This window comes from Odontomachus brunneus, unplaced genomic scaffold (genome assembly GCF_010583005.1).
Source record: "Odontomachus brunneus isolate Ranch 3 - 2012 unplaced genomic scaffold, Obru_v1 Obru_scaffold_027, whole genome shotgun sequence".
NCBI classification, from domain to species: Eukaryota; Metazoa; Arthropoda; class Insecta; order Hymenoptera; family Formicidae; genus Odontomachus; species Odontomachus brunneus.
This window is the reverse complement of record NW_022639477.1, coordinates 1,745,695-1,764,668: the sequence shown is the minus strand read 5'-3', so window position 1 is coordinate 1,764,668 and position 18,974 is coordinate 1,745,695. Positions and strand designations below refer to the sequence as shown.

The window sequence follows — 18,974 nt, the reverse complement described above, 5'->3', positions numbered from 1 at the left end:
TATATATATATATATATATATATATATATATATATGTATATATATATATAATATGTATTGTATAATTCTTGATATATAATATGCTCACAAAGATATCTTAAGTATGGCTAGAATAACGGAAGTGACGAAATAACTAAAATGATCTGTTTAACAAACTAAAGAATTGTGCATTAGAATAAAACGCTCGTAAATGTTTAAGAATGTTAAAGATAACTTAAAGTTAATTGCTTAAGAATTAGAGGAAACTGAGATTTAGAATTAGTGAATTAGAGAAATGGGATTTTAAGATGAGGACTACCTTTCGACTTCCGATCCCGGCACCCGACTCTGACTGACTGCTACGCCGATCACTACTCTAGTGCTACTGAGCTTTTGTGATCCCACTTTTAGGAGGGGAGTCTGAATGGTAGTGATGTGCTTCCTTTTGGGAAAGAAAGGTTTCGTACCTGGAGTGTCTCAGGTAAAAGATTATTTGAACAAAAAATTATCACTGGCTGGCAGCCTGGTCGGTCGGACGTGACAGGTGCATACACTGTGCTGTGTTGTTACACAAAACCAGCTTATTGGTTGCATATTATCTTACAAGATATTTTAGATAATATGTAACCAATAAACTGGCTTGTGTACGTGTGTGTCAAGATATGTTAAGCAATTGGAAAGCACCCAATAGGTATAGTAAGCTTTAAGCCGTAAGAAATTAACCAATCAAAATTGATTATTCCTCTATAATTTCACTGTGATTGGTCAATTTCTTAAGACTTAAAGCTTATTACATCTATTGTAAATCGGGACTTATGGCTCCTGCACACAGAACGTGGTAATGGCTCCTACACACAGGACGCGGTAATGCTTGCCGCGCGGCAAAAGTTCGCGCGACAGCCACTCAATATGCTGCTTTCCGTAATAACCTTCTAGCTGTTACGAAAAAACAACATATTGATTGGCTGTTGCACGGACTTCCGCCGCGCGGCAAGCATTACTGCGTCCTATGTGCAGGAGCCATAGCAAATATTTTCTGCGTACCGCGTAAACGCGTAACCAATAAATTGCGACGTTTAGTATTTCTGTTGGAATTTCTAAAAGAATACAAAGGTATGATTGGTTACACGGTTACTTGACACGCGTATTAAATAGTAACTTTCTATTAGATAATCTTAATATCGACGATGTATATGAATAACGATATATTAAGCTGGCATAATATTGATCAAGAAGACTTATTTTATCGATTGAATGCATCGTCGTTGATATGCATTGTCAATATTAAGATTATTTAATAGAAAGTTACTATATAGTACGTGTATCAAATGCACGATGTAAACCAAGCCATTGGCTTGGTACGCACTTGATACGCGTATTAAATAGTAACTTTCTGTTAGATAATCTTAATATTGACGATATATATAAACAGCGATATATTAAGATAGTATAATACTCATCAACAAAACGTATTGTATTGATTGAATGCGTCGCCGTTGATATGCATTGTCGATATTAAGATTATCTAATAGAAAATTACTATTTAGTACGCGTATCAAGTGCACGATGTAAACCAAGCCATTACTATACCTGTAGATCCGATCCAATAGACACGACGGATGCATAGTGTAAGAATATAAGATGTACCGTTGCGCATAATAGGAGGAAAAGTAGGGGTATAGCCAATGAAATAATATCCAAAATTCAATCGCAACATTCAAATGCAGTTTTATCTACAGTGAGACAAAAAGTGAAAACAATGTTATAAATATAATAGAAAATTGAGTAAATAAGTTGTTCTTAAATAGAATATTAGTTAAATGCTATATCGTTTATAAATAATTAGTGTTTAATTCAACGAAAAGCAAGAAAGGTGTAATATTGGATTAACGTATGTAAGTTGTGGGAAAGTAATAACTTATTCTTGTGTTAACTATATATAAATATATAAATATAAATAAATAAATAAATAAATATATATGTGTGTGTGTGTGTGTGTGTGTGTATTGTTTTATATTATAAGCAGAACAATGTTATATATATTTTCACAAATTTGAATAAAACAATAAACAAGAACGTTAAGACAAATGCTGCGATGTTGAATGTTATCTAGGATGTACACTAACTACGTTACACTAACTTTATGAATGGTTGCAGATATGCACATTTGCAGATTTACACAGTAAATACAGATGTAATCGAAATAGAGGAGTCCTTGGAGTCGATTGTGTTTCTCGTCAATTTGTGACAAATACAAAAGTGAGCATATTTATTAGAATATTTGTACTGTTATTGGCCAACTTAAAGTATATTCGCTCACTTTTGAACTTTGCACCGAAGTGCCGAGATACAGAATTGATCACTTGTGTAATTGGAAAACGTACTGTGTAATGTAATAATACAACGGGTGAAAATAATGAGATATGAACAAAACATAATTTAATAATAGTAAAATGTATATTTGTACATGAACGATTATTTTATCAAAATGTAAATATATATATAAAAATATATATTTGAAACTATTATAAATTTTTCATATTTTCTTTGTTTGCAATTTTGTAAATTTTCCGTTCTTTTTTGTTAATCAAATTATTTGCAACAATTCGTTTATTGAGTGTTCGTAATCGAATATTCGAGTGCGAACAAGACATGCAATTACCTCTTTCGGAAAATTGTTATTTAATTGCGGACAGACAATATCGGTTACTTTATCAAATATTTTGTCTTCTTGACTGAAGGCTTCTCCATGAAAGTTTATAAATGATTTATTCATTATTTTCGCTGCACGAGTGAACTAGTACAATAAGTTAGAGTGAGACAAATATATTTTCTTTCACTCTAACTTATTGCATTTTAGATAGTCTCTGAGTGGTCGAAATGAGGACGACTGCACATCCACGGGAACGGTACACCTTATATTCTTACACCATGGATGGATAAAATTCGCCCTGGCGGTCGTAAGTGATTGGCTCGCGTTTCGCGCCGCGGGAAGAACAGGAATGTACGCGGTAATGGACGACAAAGTGTCACCGGAATCAATCAGTCTCGCATTTTCTCGAAGAAAAGTGCCGCGCAGTGTCATATAATCGCACAAGTTGTACGTGTCGTTAATTTATCCGGCTTCTACGAAGGACGTAGGGTTTTTTCCGACGGCGAAGTATTTTCTTTGTTATCTCGAACGCTTCCCGCTGTTTCGCGACAAACTTCGCCAAGTGGATTGGAAAGAATCCGTGAAACTCGCGGATCGTCGATTGGTTTTCTTTGTGCAATTCGAGATGTACTCACGTCTTCGGCAGATTTGAAGGTATGAAGTTTTGTATAACTCATATAACTTATATTTTTAACGAAATTGAAAAAAATATTGAAAAATAAAAATTGAAGAAAATTTCGTATAAAAATTTCGCGATATGTGTGCTCACACACATACACGTTTTTTTTACAAGGAATTCGAATTTTTAAAATTTTATAACTCAAACTTGACGCAAATAAAAAATATGCATTCTCGCAATAATTTTAGATATGTATTTTTCTCAAAAATATTTTAACAAAAATTTTTGTCTTGGCAATAATCTTTAATTAAAAGAAACTTTTATCAAATTCCAATTAATTTAATCGACAATCTTATCATATCGATGTCAACTAAGCTATTACCTAAGCTATTATAAGTTTTATTAAAATAGACAAAAATGATTAATTTTTCCGTTTTGATAATAAATTGTACAGCGGAAGTTTGAGATGTTGGCAAAATTATGCCTGTTATTTACGCATTATTTAGTGGAAATTTGATGAAAGTTATTTTAAATTGTACAGAATAAAAATTGAATATGAAGTTGAATGTAAATTATACACTGAAACAAAATTCTATATTATTTCAAATAAACGAAATTATTTGAACCATTAATTGCCTGCGATTTCCAAAAATCGAAAGTACTAATTTAACGTGGTTTTAAATTGAAAATATGTTAAAGGAATCTCAATTTTTTTATCCTGCCCGATAAACTGGATTCTTCACAAATCGCGTCACATAATACAAAAGTAAACGACACTGGGCTGCGAACTTTGATTCATAAAACCGGAAGATACCATTCCCCTCTTCTTTATCCCCTTATTTCTTACTCTTCGTCGCTCTCGAGTTGCGAAGCTGTCCAGTTTCCGGCGAGTGCTGCTCAGTTTCACACAACTATCGCGCGCAACTACCAAACTAAATTACACCCCGTAAATGAGATTTTATCGCAGGAGGGATCACAAGGAGGGTTACCCTCATACTCACACACAAGTGCACACGTGCAGCCATACACACACACGTACACATACTTGCAAGATTTAAAATAAAAAACAATTTATTAACGACATAATTACAATAGTATATTCTGCGTGTGGAAAGCAATATTTCTCTTTATACATCGTTTTGTTTTTTGCCTTTTTTTCCATTTTTAGTCTCAGACCGTTCGACACAATAAATCCTCGATTTAATCACAAGCCTACTATAAAATATCCGCGCTCGATATACATGTTTACCTTTGCCCGTCGTGCGTCCGCGCGTGTGGTTCGTTCCGGTCTCCTCTCCGTGTCTCCGGAAAACAATCGCGGCGATTCGCGCGCGAGTGTAGTCTTTTCTTTATCGCTTTCTTTTCTTATTTTTCTTCTCTCAAACAAGTGCGAATTTTACACGGCAAGCCACATGCAACGGACACTCCGTGCTGTGTGTAAACTCGACGAAATTCGTCATCGTGCAATTGAGTACAACGACGCGTCTCACCGTTTGAATCCCATTATTTGTAAGAAATTAACAGCGATATCGCGTAGATATCTGAGCTCTTTTTATCTTCACGTTCGAAGAAACGTTAACGAAACCGTGACGACTTTCTCGTCTGTCAAAGATCGCGTTATGAGGGACAAACAGCGCGCTTAACATTTTTCTCTAAACAATTTAGGCCCCCGTATTAACATTCATTACTCGAAACTTATCCCACGTGAGACACTTAAATCTGAACTTGTAGCTACGTAACTGAGGTTTTTTATTTGAATCGATTATATATTTATAATCACGATTCAACTAACTCTCAGCTGACTTACATCTGACTTTATATTTAAATTTGAATATCTCATATCCAAAGCAAGTCTTAGGACTGTATTAATAGTTGTTGCTTGACACTTGGTTCAGGTGAGACACTCGGATTTGAACTTATTGTTAGAGTTAGATGTGAATCTTTTAGCTGAATTGCTGACTCAGCTTTCAACTGAAATTGAAAATGTAATGTCACATATATTGTGCGATTTAAGAAAAAAACTCAACTCCAAATTCATATGTGAATATCTCACGTGGGACAAGTTTCAAGTAATGACTATTAAAACGGACCAATTAACGATTATTAATACAAGTCTTAGATAGTTTTAATAGTCATTACTTAAAACTCTCTCTCTTCTCTTTCTCTCTAGTTTGACGTGAGATACTCAGACTGTAATTTAAAGCTGGATCTGAGTTTAATCATATGATACACGTGACATGATAATAATTTCAGTTCAACTGGGAAACTCACATCTAACTCTAAATTTAAATCTGAATATCTCACCTGAGACAAGTTACAAATAACGGCTACTGATTCACAGTTCTTTTTAATTCAAAGGAGGAAGAGAAAATAACTGTTTGGGGCTCCTCTTGTGCCGAGGCTGTCCGCTTTAACAGTGAGACGGGCGCGTCATTGCACTCGTTCGCATCTCGACGCTGTTATCTGGTCACCGTAGGACTAACGACGAGCGCGAGACTGGCCGTGCCTAAGAGTCTGCTATCGCTACGCTCGAACGGGGATTAATCGCGAAGAATTTCTACCTATACGCTATATCCGAGAAAGACCGGCTCGTAAAATTCAGCTAAATCACTGTACAAAACGGTGAGAAAACGAAACGATTAAGCCGCGCGCTGCTACGGAACATTAGTGCGGTTACAGTGACAGATAACACACTCCCGATCGTGTTATCTCCCCGAAGGGGGAAGATAGATATTCACTCGATATTCGCATATATCGTAACGCGCGCAATTCTTTTCCCTTCTTCTTCCCTTCTTCAATCTTCCTTTGCGTTCTCCTCCTTTCCTCCTCGTTTTCGCTGGTGTGTTGTGTGTAACGTGTGTCTGTGTTCTGAGCGAGGTATTCGCTCGCGCGGTGACTTATCAAGCTGACGTTATTTCGGCTGCTCAGCAACGCGCGTCGGGACGATTCGAGTGACTCGCGCGCAACCAAACGCGCTTTGCGCGGTAGTAAAGTAGATTGCGTAGACGTAGCGAGGTATAAGAACGAGAGAGACAGACAGATAGATAGATAGAAATATACATACGAGAGACTAAGAAATGAGCGAAATTCTCTTCTGTTCTCTTATTTATTCTTCCTCTTCTTTTGAGATATTTTTTTTTCAAGATCAACTTTGCTTCCCGTCTCGTTCTTACATCCCACTACGCCCTCGATCTGCATAGTCTTAGGTCTTGCGCCGTAAATCGATAAATGTTATAAAATGTTTATTCAAGAGCACTTTGCGCAAATCGTCATTTCGCGTGTCAGCCGATCGAGGGATCGTCATTGTGAACGAGTGACACGATCCCCCGTTGATCTTGGATGAGTAACGCGTCACGCGATAGGTTTTTATGCGATAAACAGCTCGTATGAAAGAAAACTCTGTCGCACCGACAGCATTGATCTTTCGCGATTTTTTACGTCATTGTTGGGATCATCCTTGACACGTGACTCACGCGAATATTCGCCCTTGTGAGACGACTAAGTGGAACGATAATAAACAGCAGCTGGTTTCTTATTTTTCTATTCGTATTGCTCGTGATTTTGCTGCTCGTCTTCGTCGTCCCCTCGGCGATTTACGTCGGCTTTAGAGGCCGATGTGTCGTTACATTGAAAGCCCGACGAAGCTAGGAAGGAAAGCATTTTCTTGGATGATCACGAACGCCGGAAACTAGCCGGGGAAAAATGTCGTTTAAAAGTGCGATTTCGACGCGTTACTCATCCAGGCTCTGAAGGTGCATCGGCGAGATATTCGGAAGAACGCCTCCGCGATATTCGTATGCGGATTGACAATGATCGGATTGTTTAGCTTCTTCGCTTCTTATGCAATTGGTGTATTCGCAAGTGTGCGCCTGTGAGTGTGTGTGTGTATACGTGATATTACATGGATACTACGTATCGCGACAGGAAGGAATCGCATGATCAGGGTCGAAAATTATGATAGATACGATAGACGAGAAAGGGAGAGAAAGAGAGAGAAGGGGAAAGAGAGAGAGAGAGAGAGGGGGGAGGGGAAAGAGAGAGAGAGGGGGAGACAGAGAAACAGTAGAAGACACGAATCTGTGGGAAGCGAAAGCTCTGGACGAGTAAAGTCTCCGAGAACGTTTAGGAAGCGATCGCTAGTTAACGAAAAAAAAGAAAAAGAAAACAAAAAGGAAATGAGAGACTAAGAGGGGAAAACAACCGATGGAGAAACCAAGATCTTTGTCGAGGAAGAAGTAGAGACTTAACACCTAATCAGTAAGAATCGTCTAAGAGAGAGATCTATAACACGAGTTTTCCTCATTCGTTTAAATTAACCGTAAATTAACAACTAATCGGTAATCCGTACGATGATAAAGAACACTAGCGTGAGAACACGAGCGAAAACGTGGGTGGACCGGATGACAATACCGTTACACGCTCCCAACACACCCGTCGTAATGCGATTTAAGCGCGACGCATACAGTGTGGTGATGAGTCGAGGATGGCAGTAGTAGCGGTAACCAATTAAACACACCGGAGCTCGAACTGCCTGCTGCTTCTCTCAAGTAACATTTAGTTGCCTCGTTATTAAATATTTACAAGTGTCACACCAACGTATCAATACCGTAAGTCTACTTCTTGGAGATTTTTCCCACCTGCGTCCTCGGAATACATCTCGTTTACATCGTTAAATGCGTAGAGTAGCTCATACGTGTATACATACATCTCGTCGCCAACCGCTATATTAATACGCTCGCCTCTCATCGAGCCCCCTTCGAAATGAGAAGATAGAGAAGAAAGAGAAAGAGAGAAAGAGAGAGAGAGAGAGAGAGAGAGAGACAACAGAATGAAGGAAAGAAACAGAAAAAACCAAAATTTACACTTCGTCCACTTTCGTATCAGCACACCTAATATTTAACACCTAAGTTTAGCGCGTATTATACGCTTTTCTCTCTCTCCGCTAAACAATGTCTATGTGTATATATATATATATAATATATTTTTTTACATATATATACTTATGTATATATATATTTATTTATATGTATATTCACTGTTCCAGGGCACCGAAACTTGTTGCGTCGAAGGCATCTTGTGGCTATTGTTGTATCTCTTTTTTTTCTTTACTTAGACTTTCTCTTTAAATAAATAAATTGCGATCACTTCGTCTTTTTTTTCTTTATTTAGTAGCATGGACGTCTGAGCATCTGTACTCAACGGCGACAGGAGACTAAAGAGACCTATGCCATAACTCCCTACTTTTCCCGCTTACGCTCACAACTCACGATTCGAGATTTGAACTTCCTAGCAATAGCAGAAAATAGTTCTCGCCTTTCTACTAGCTCTTCTCGCGGATAATTTTCTATTTTATTTTTCTTCTTCTTCTTCTTCTCCTCTATTTTCTCTCGTCATTTAAATTACTGGCTTAATTGGTAATACACCGTAACCTAGGCGACCTCAGCTTCGTTAGACTATCGTGGAGACTTTTTCTTTTTACTCTGTAAACGGCGTTAGCCCTTGTCCACAACCTTGCTTTAAGACGTAAACCGTAAGAAATTGACCGATCATTGCCGATTTTTAGAATAATCGGCTGTAGTTGATCAATTTCTTACAACTTACATCTTAAAGCAAGGTTGTGGACAAGGATTTAAGATATACACCACAGGCGGAGTCGTACGAAACTAATGTTCTCTTCGTCGAATGTACAGCGGCGTAATTGCGTGTGATTATAATTTTCACGATTTTAGATAAGGAGAAAGAGAGACAGAGAAAGAGAGAGAGAATAAGTGATACGGCGAAACGTTACGAGGAAGGAGTTACAATATCCACAACTTGTGATTACGTTTTCGAGCGCGCGCGTGTATCTTCTTTTTTTTTCTTCTTTCACGTAGGTACTTCCGTGTGTATGTATATACTGTATTGTTACCTTAAGGGTGTTACCTAGTCTTTATCGTAATTACGCTATTATTACCAAGGTGCCCTGGCTATCAGCAAGACTACGAAATGCAAATCGTAAAATCGCCCACAGTGCGATCGAAAGGAAAGATATCCGGTTCCATGGGGCGTTAAAACCATACAGCGTGTATAAGACGTGTACATGTGTTTGTTTATGCGTGTACATAGAACGATCGATTATACACACGTCGACGCACAGTATCGTTTTTTTTCGTCGTTCTTTCGGGGAAGTCGCTCAATCTGGTTCATCGTATGCGTTTGAACATACAGTTTGGGCTGTCTGTTTGTTAGGAACCTTAATAAGGCAACGAAGGAGCCCTGAATCTTAACAGTGTTTTCTTTCTTTCTCCCTCTTCTTCTTAACGCCTTTTTACGGTGTTTTTAAAGTTTAGCGTCCCTTTTTTTATCGTGTATTCGGACATGGTTAAATTATCGCCTTACAAGAGAAAGAGAGATAGACGGCGAGAGAGAGAGAGAGAGTGTGTATGTGTGAAAGAGAGATAGATAGAGAAAGAGAGAGACCCGGTGCCAAAGAGTTAACCGTACACATAATATTACAATCGCACAATGATAAAAATGAGTGAAACGCATTGGTATTTCGAATGAGAGGTGCATTGCGCATTGCCACTCGCTTAACTAACATGATTCTCCGTGAACACAGACTGAAGCTCTCAAAAAAGCACCATGAAAATACGTAATATAAAAATCCGACTCTCACATCGCTAACAACTTTTAGATTCTTCAGACAAATAAAAAAAAAACGTTGATTAAGCGCATATACACATGTACGTATGTTACAACATTAATAAAACCATTAGCATCCGCTAACAAAAAGTTATTTGCGGGGTTTCACACGAATTTTATCAATAACTTCGTATCACAGGGCTGGATCGTACAAATACAACGTTTCCGAAACAAAGAGGGAGAGCAATAGAAAAAAAGAAAGAAAGAGAAGAGAGAGAGAGAGAGAGAGAGAGAGAGAGAGAGAGAGAGAGCGAGAGCTTGGACTCGAGAGCTCAGCCGAGCGTTACGCCGGGGACACAAATGTATTAAAAAGGACACTACCATCCTTACGCGCGCGTCGCGTCAGATAAATAAGAAGTGCGTGTGAGCGTGCGAGAGGACCACACACGGGACCGAGGCTCCCTCCCATATCATTTTTTTTTCTTTTTCATTTAATACCATTACCACAGAGAGCTTATTATGCTACGCTTCGAACTTCGAATTTTTCACAATACACGTCTGCTCTGCGCGGCACGACAAAAATGCGGGAGAACGACGGCCGCTCTCCCACACGACAATCGAGGATCACACCGCGCGAGTCGCACAACGAGATAGACCATCTCCGTTCGCATCGCCCTTAACGCGCGCGCTCCGTCGACGACGACGCGCACCGCTGCTGCCGCTCGTTATCGACGCATACGTCCAAGGCATGCGACATTTGTGGGTATTGTGCACCTTTATCACTAGACTCTCTCCCGTATCATTCCCGCCTGCTTGGATAGCTGGCTGGCTGGCCGCCGAGCTCATCGCCGCGATCGCCAAATCGTGATAACGCCGCGCGCTTATTCATACGACAACCCGTGCTCATCACGTATATACAAACAAGAGTGACGCGTGACCGACGAACCGCGCCCGCAGCGGGACAGGTCAGCCGTCCGCCGTTCGCGACGTCGCAGTCGCCGCTGCCGGCGTCAAGGACGACGACAACGGCGGATGATGAGGATGATGTACCAAGGCCGGAATTTCGATCACGTCAGCAGCCGGCTGATTAGCGGCGACGGCAGTAGTGATCGAGCAGGAGGTGAGGGGTTGCTATTTCTTGGTCGGCGTGCCCCGTTGCGTGAGACCTTCGAAGCGTTTGAAGGTGTAGTTGATGAATACCCAGTCCTTGTATATTACCTCGCCGTCCTGAGGCATCGGCGCGGACGCTGCAAGGAGACGAACATTTAGTCGCGTGTCTTTCTCTTCGAGAATTGACGAGCGATTCAAAGAGACAGAGGAGATTGTGTGGGTGTGTGTGTGTTTGCACTTACGTATCTCCAGTTTCACGTCTGGAAATTCGTCGAAGTTGGACGTATCGTCGATGGATCGCACCTCGACCGGTATCGCGGCTGGTCTCTCCCTGATGTGCTCCCAGTCGACACCGCGGAAGAAAGGCGCCAGCTTGAGCTCCTCGATGCCTCTTTGCGACCCTGCAACGAGATCAGTCGTGATGACGATCATTATTAGCTCCTCGTCGTGAGAAAGAGATTTTTTCATAAATACGCGAGAAAAGCGCACGGATATCTTTTACGGCGACGTACCTAATCTTCTGTCGGCTTCACAGCAGAATCTGATAATTGCGTCTTTAGCCTCTTCGCTAATGGGCACTTCCGGCGGAAAGACCAGCGTCTCCCGCCAGTTCATTACTTTTCTATACGTCTCCTGCGGATTCTCGCTGCAGAACGGCGGGTATCCTGAATCAGGAAAGAATAAGAACTTCGATTAATTTTCCTCTTCCTTACTCTGTAAAGTATCTTTGAATAAAATTCCAAAAATGATAGCAGAGTTGCTCAAATATGAGTGTCATCTTTTGTTCATAAAGAATAGATTGTCCGCTCTAAATATTAGTAAATAGTTTTTACTTTAAATTGAAAACCGTATCTAATTTACTTCATACTGTCACTTTAATAAATTCACTCCAACAGACTGAAACGTTTATTCGAATAACGTTTATATGAATTAAGGATCTGTTTTGAGCTTGAAGAAATTTATTAAGTGCTAGATTTCCTTATGAAATTCGTTAGGTAGCTGTGAGAACTTATTCGAATCTAGTCCATGACAGGTATCAATAAGTGCACGTAGTTCCTTCGATACACATGGCACCTTTTGAAGTCTCAGTGTGGTATCTTTCAAAGTACGAATAAAGCACCCAACAAACACTACATTGTCTACAATTGTATCTGGTATGTTACAAACGGCGAGCGTAGTGCTTGAAATGTTAAACATTCACTCTCTTGTGATCTGAGTGGCAGTATTTTCATGATTCGAGTATTTTTACTCGTTCCCAGTGACATAGTACTCTAAGGAATTTACCAGTCTCAACCGGACTGTTCCTGTGAGAAAAGTAGGAAGGTAGCGGATTGATTTCGTACCTATGAGCATCTCGTACATGATAACTCCCAAGGACCAGCAGTCACAAGCTGGCCCGTAACCCGTCTGCAGGAACACCTCCGGCGCGATATAGTCCGGAGTTCCAACTGTGCTGTATGCCAGCGCCCTCCTGTTCCTCTTCCAGCTCTCGGCCCTTCTTTTACTGTCCATCGCGCCGCCGCTTCCACTCCCGCATGATGTCACTGCGCAAAAACAGACGAAGGTGTATCGGTTAAATCATCGCGTCAGCCGACGCTACGTAAACATCACATTTTAATGAATCCTCCTTCACGCGTCCTCTCGAGCACCAAGAGTGAGCACTTACTGAAATCGGATGGTTTCGCTTGACTCAGGTCTCTATAGAAGTCGGTCCTGTGCGATTTCTTCAGACCCGTGCATAGCCCAAAGTCAGAGAGTTTTATGTGGCCCCGTGCGTCCAGCAACAGGTTGTCCGGCTTGATGTCTCTGAAAAGTACCGTTGAATTAATATTTTGATTCGTGACTCTCCCAAAGTCTCGGTTGCTAAGTTGAAGAACGATAAAGAGCGTGAGTTTCAAGAAATAAAGCGACATCTGGCCTCGAGGGACGTTGTAAAAAAAAGTTGAATCGAGTTAAACGAACTTCGTTTTAGGATTCTTCATGCGGCGAACTGCGCTGCAGAATTTTCAGCAAAATTCTCGTGATCTCTTAATCTCTCGTTTATGGGAAACAAGCTCAAAATTAAATTCACTGAGAAGACCATATGAAACTGTCCCGACATATGCGGGGTCACATTTTTCGCCTGATTTATTTATCTTTCCACCAGATATACAAAATTACTCGTATTACGCAGTCAGATAAATCTTTTAGCGGTTGAAAAATGTTGTACGCCATACCCGCAACTACGTTTCAGGTTCGTTATCATTTTACTGCTATCTAGATTTTCCAGTCTATCTAAATTCCCACGTCAGATTATTAAACTGACCTGATTTTTACACAGTTTGACTCGATTGCAGTTTGTGCAACGAGATTTGCATAACTCCAAAACAGTTCTCTCTATCTAATTCTTTGCTTAGCGTATTTTCAACTACTTTTCTATAGTGGAGAATTTCAGAACTAAAGAATAGTTGCATTAAACATACCTATGAATAAAACCTAGCTTGTGTATGGAGTCGATCGCTAACGCCGTTTCGGAAATATAAAATTGCGTGCACTCCTCGGACAGCGTGTCCTTCTTCATAAGCAGCGTCATCATGTCACCTGCGAATCATCTTGAATTGAATATCCGTGCGCGCGCGCATGTGCGCGTGTGTGCATGTGTGGCTATGCAGAAATAAAAAGCGTATCCGGCGCTCATCGCGACTTACCGCCGGGAAGAAACTCCATTATTAGATAGAGATTGATAGGATCCTGGAAACTGTAGTACATCTTCACGACCCACTGATGGTCCGCCTCCACGAGGACGTCTCTCTCCGCTCTGACGTGCGCAACCTGCTCTTTCTCGAGCATGTCGGCTTTTCTGAGGATCTTCATCGCGTACACGTGTCCGGTGTCCTTCTTCTGCACGAGTCTCACCTGTTTATTTTGCGGCGCAAAAAGAGATGTATACTTTCAGTGAAAATCCTTCAGCGAGACTTCCGTCGCGTGCTAATGTGTATAAAAGAGCCGCTCTTTCTGTTTCGTCTAGAGTCTCGGATTTTTTACACAAAAGAGATTCCACTTGCTCTACGAAGCGAAGAAAAATGCTGCTCTTTTCCGCGAGGCAATGAGATAATTTCGTTCTCGTGAACGCAAACGCGCGCCCATCCCGCCCCCATCATAGCGCAGCGCTCGAGAGAGCGCCTTTCATATATTTCCGTTATTATTGTAATTGTTATAACTCCAAACGATGTTCAAGCTTCATCTCTAATGCGGTCAGACTGCCGCGCGAACCGCGAGCGGTCACATTCTGTTTGCTGTATAATTTACGTTCTCGCACGTAACGAGAGTTACGAAATAATACCCTATCGCTCGCGTATTTGCTCGCGAGATTTCTACCGATGTGTCGTGATGAATTTCGCGTTTCGCGATCGATTTTATCGCGGAATAAGCCCCACGCGCTCCAGAATTATTCGTTTTACCGAATCGCGTTGGTTTCGCGCTTAAATCAACTTTCAACAAACTCACACCTACACAGGATTTCTTTGAATTTCGTCCATCCTGTCGGATTCACATAAATTCTATTGATGCAACGATCCAAATAAACTACTGTTGACAATAATTAATATCAACGAATGTCACCGCACAACGGTGACACTACAATTGCTATTGAATTTTTAACCCCGCAAATAATAATAATAAAACCCGGAAAAGTTTTGTGGTGAAATATTAAATTCTTATTGATTCACTTAAACTATTGTACATATTTTTTAATTTATAGCAAACACAAATTACTTTATACTCTATTTTGCAAAATTCTCTCCAAAGAGAATAGCAATAAAGTAAGAAGATATCTAGATAAACTTATTTAAAAAAAAAAACCGGCCTGAGAGAATCGCGCAGTTATTTGAAATCACCACTGCAGAGGTGAACAAACATTTATACCGGTTGATCCAGAGTATAAATTGATATAGAATAACATACGAAACAATATATTTTTATACGAGCATATGAAATATGTCTGAAACAATTTTTCATTTATATATGTTCAAACATGACTGAAAAATTATTTCAAACATGTGTAAAAAATAGTTGAAAATTGTATGAGAAATTGTCTCAGGCGTAAATTTCAATTCGTACGTGCACATGTGAAAGAATATGTTTGAAGCAATTTTTCTCAATCGGATAACATTAAATCCAACGAAACGAGATGAAGCTTTATATTAGATTACGCCGCCTCAACACAACGAGCCCACGTGAAGCGAATCGGAATGCCAAATCCAAGGAAACCTTTTTCTCCGTGTAACTCTTCCAACTAGCTCGCTCATTGGTCGTCGCATAGCGCGATCTGCTATCGATCGGACTCTCTCTCTCTCTCTCTCTCTCTTTCTCTCTTACCTCACCGAAGGCACCCCTGCCGATGACCTTGAGAGGCTCGAAATCCTCGACACCGAGCCTCGACCGCTTCAGCCGGAGAAACTCGGTCTCCTTCTGGGCATGCTGCAGCCTCTTCTCCTGCTTCTGCTGCTCCGACAGGCCCTCATCCTTCAGGGACTCCTCGAGCTTCGCCAGCCTCTGCTTCCGCTCGATATGCTGCGCTATCAAGTTGCTGTAATAGTTCTCCAGCGTTACCTGCAAGAGGCAAAACGCACACACGATTATCATACGCCCGTATGATACTCCTCCTCCTCCACCTTCTACGCCCTCCTCTGCCTCCTCTTCATCCTGCTCCTCCTTCTCTTCCTGCCGCGATGTCGTCGCGAGAGAGCTCGACGTAACGCGATCGATAACGCTTTATCTCGCGCACGACAAAACCACTTCCGCCGAGCGTGGCTGCCACGGCTGACGATTATTATGCTCTGCGAGATCAGGTTCGCGCGCCCGTCGCGAGACACTTCGGGGCCACCGGTTATGTCTCGTCACAGGGTCGCTGTGTGGACGGAAATTGCGGGGACTGCCGGATTCTCCCGACTAAACTATTTTCCCAGTCGACCTGCTCGGATTAAATTCCGACTGTGATTATTATGACCAGCCGTAATTAAAGTTTTTACTGTTCCAATTAAATATCCCTCTGCTCTGCGATTATAATAAATATAGGGGCGAGATTAAAATTAAGGTTGAAATTTATTTCCCTCACTCACTGCGCCCACGTGCGAATGGAACGTACGTACCGCGGCGGGACATTTGGAGGTTCTCTCTCTTTCTTTCTCTCCGGTGAGAATGTAGGAACAATTGGGAACGCGAATATTAAATTATTCAGTTATTATGCAACGATCCGTTTAACAGACTGCCCATGACATGACTGCGTGAGTTTCATCTATAGTCTTGGTAAAATTAAAATATAAGAGGGCTCCCGGGATGACCTTTTCCCTTCGGAGATTTTACTGATGTATCTTTGTAGTAGATTTTACACAGCATTTACAGCATTGCGATGTAAATTAATAATAATAGAATTTTTGTAGGGTAAAGTAACAAGTATCTGTAGCACATAAGAAGTTGTAAGTGTTTGTAATGTAACGAGTAAAAATTATTTTTACTATAAAACATAACAATTGTGTGTAATGTCAAAGATAATACGCGTTTTCGATTCTCTAAAAGCACTAAACAAAATTTAGATTGACAATACAAAATTTCGTTCGCCACTTAATCTTGAATGAGTGTTAACGGAAGGTTTAATTAAAAAATCACTTGTGGCAACCAAGCATCTCAATTCTCAATGAACATCAAATGAAATTTAAATATCTTAGAAAATTAAGAGAAAAGAAGGGATCGAAGAGATTTAGAGAAGTCAGGAAATATCGGAATAGCTGGAGAGAACTCATGGGAGCTCAGTAGAGCTCAGGAGAGGTCGAGTGAGCTCGAGCGAGGTCGGGAGAGACCGTAACACCTGAAAGAAACTAAGAGAGAGACTGAAAAAAATCTGAGAGGGAGGGAGGGAGGGAGAGAGAGAGAGAGTCATAGAGAGAGACTGGGGGATTCTAAGAGACAGAGAAAGAAAGAGAGAAAGAAACCGTGAGAAATCACTTCAGTTAATTAAAAAATCACTAAAATCAATTTAAAAATTACAGCCGTACGTTTCAATTCTCAATGAAAATTCCCAAACAAAATTGAAATATTCCAAAAAATATAATTTCACCCTTAGCGAAATTTTCTTACAGATGGCTTCAAGAGAATCATTCCAAAACCAAAAAAGAAGAGATGAGAAAAAATCTTAAACACAATATTATTCCTCTTCATTAGAAGAAAAGTATTCTTTCGGTAAAAGTTTTTGCTTAAGGATGAGATCCTATTTTTCTGGAGGTGAATTGGCAATGGAAAATTTCGTTCGTCACTTAATCCTGAGTGATCCCCCCCCGCTGACAGAAGATTTAATATAAAAAAATCGCTTGACAGCGTCGAGACAGACTCATAAACGTTCGCGCCGGATTAGACCATTGCGGGAAGGAATCGTCGAGGAAGCTCAAACAACACGATCCCGTCGTGATCCTAATCGCGTCGATATTGCGCTATTCCCCGTGCACTGAATCACTGTCTGTCTGTCTCTCTGTCAGGCGGTTGACGAACGGAGCGTACAGAGAGCGGATCGGCAGCTCTATCTTAATGAAATAATCAAGCGGAAACTAAATCCAGACTCACCTTGGCCTTGGTTGCCTTGTCCAACGTGTGGCCGCTAAATCGGATCGTGCTCTCGGTGGCCGCCATCTCCAGCACCCCTGCAACAAACGAAAGCGGGTCACGCTCGGTGTGTGTCACCAGTCCCCCTCCCTCTCCACGATTAAAGACTAAAACGTCGCGTCGTGCCGACGCGGATCCGGACGCGGTGCCACTTGTGCGCGCGTTGCTAATGAAAATATCGGCCGAGCGAATTATAAGGTGAACGACACTTCTCTTTCTCGTTACGAAACCGCCTGACAGTTCGTTAAAGGCGAAACATCGACCATCGCCGGCTATTTTGCGCTGAGATGATATTGTCCATTCGCATCGCATTGTCGATTCATTTTATATTTTCTCGTTCTCATAGGACATACTGAGAGAAGGAAATCGCTAATTCCGCTGCAAGTCACAGTCATCTTCGGCGCCAACCACGTCTACTTGTCCCAACGAAAAAGTAACAGCAATACGCGCGGACGCGACATTATTATCGAAGACTATGGTAGCGCTTACTGCAGAAACTCCTCTCTTTCCCGACTGTAATCACTTCATCGTGCAATTACAGTCGCAAATCGCGAACACTTTACCCTCAGTGCCAACGAGAAGGCGGGAACACGCGCGTTCCCGGCGCGTGAAATGAATTTCAGATTCGTCGCCTCGGAATCGCGATAGTTCGGCCGAGACCGCGCGGGGATCTCCATGAGGAAACCCGACGGAATCGAGAGTTGCTGAGTCGTCAGCGATGTTCTCGGTAAATCGTTGGATGCGCCTGAGACATCTGTGTCCATTTTTCGGAGGAAGAAATTCCGCGCTGCAGACGCGACGGCGCGCGCGTCACGCGGTAACGTAACGCACACGCTGCGTTTTACGAGTGTGACTGCCTTTCCGCAGGTGAGAATAGTACGGTGAAGTTTACACGCCCGCGTAGGATGACGGAGTATCGCGAACGCGTATGATGAGCGAATTGTCCCCGAGGCGAGACACGTCACGTTAATATTCGAAGGCCGCGGCATGAAAAAAGTGAGAATACGTTCGTCATAATTGAGTACTCGAGAACGGTTTTAACATGTTCCGCTCTCCCACGACGAGGTGGACGCCGACGTCCAGCGTCACGAGATAGACCGATCTACTCGAAGCAATTACGGAGTCGCGTCGTCATTATGAGATATAGCTGTTAGAGTTCCGCACGGGTAAGCGCAGCTAAGCTTGCTGCCCGTCCCACGTTCTGCTCGCTCGTCGAAATGAGCAACTGGAATGTTTGTAAACAATTCTTGGGGATCGCAAGGGATAAATGTTAGTTCGTTTTTATTAGCTCGAGCAAGATACTCGAGAAACTTTCACTTGAAAACATCGTGCAATTGGACGGGGCCGACTGTTCTTATA

General features: G+C 41.4%; 1 protein-coding gene across 15 annotated transcripts in view; it reads right to left on the bottom strand.

Moving 5' to 3' along the window:
• Positions 1–4,304: 4,304 nt before the first annotated feature.
• Positions 4,305–18,974, bottom strand: part of LOC116842782 (serine/threonine-protein kinase tricorner) — a 193,077-nt gene continuing 178,407 nt past the window's right edge. For all 15 annotated transcript variants that reach the window (XM_032812461.1, XM_032812463.1, XM_032812464.1 and 12 more), the window contains 9 exons: positions 17,577–17,653; positions 15,339–15,572; positions 13,670–13,877; positions 13,445–13,562; positions 12,649–12,788; positions 12,326–12,526; positions 11,495–11,647; positions 11,225–11,383; positions 4,305–11,119 (listed from right to left, as the gene is read on the bottom strand). In XM_032812461.1, coding sequence (XP_032668352.1) covers positions 11,004–11,119; positions 11,225–11,383; positions 11,495–11,647; positions 12,326–12,526; positions 12,649–12,788; positions 13,445–13,562; positions 13,670–13,877; positions 15,339–15,572; positions 17,577–17,653 — 1,406 coding nt within the window. In that variant the 3' untranslated portion in view covers positions 4,305–11,003. The remainder of the gene's footprint in view (positions 11,120–11,224; positions 11,384–11,494; positions 11,648–12,325; positions 12,527–12,648; positions 12,789–13,444; positions 13,563–13,669; positions 13,878–15,338; positions 15,573–17,576; positions 17,654–18,974) is intronic.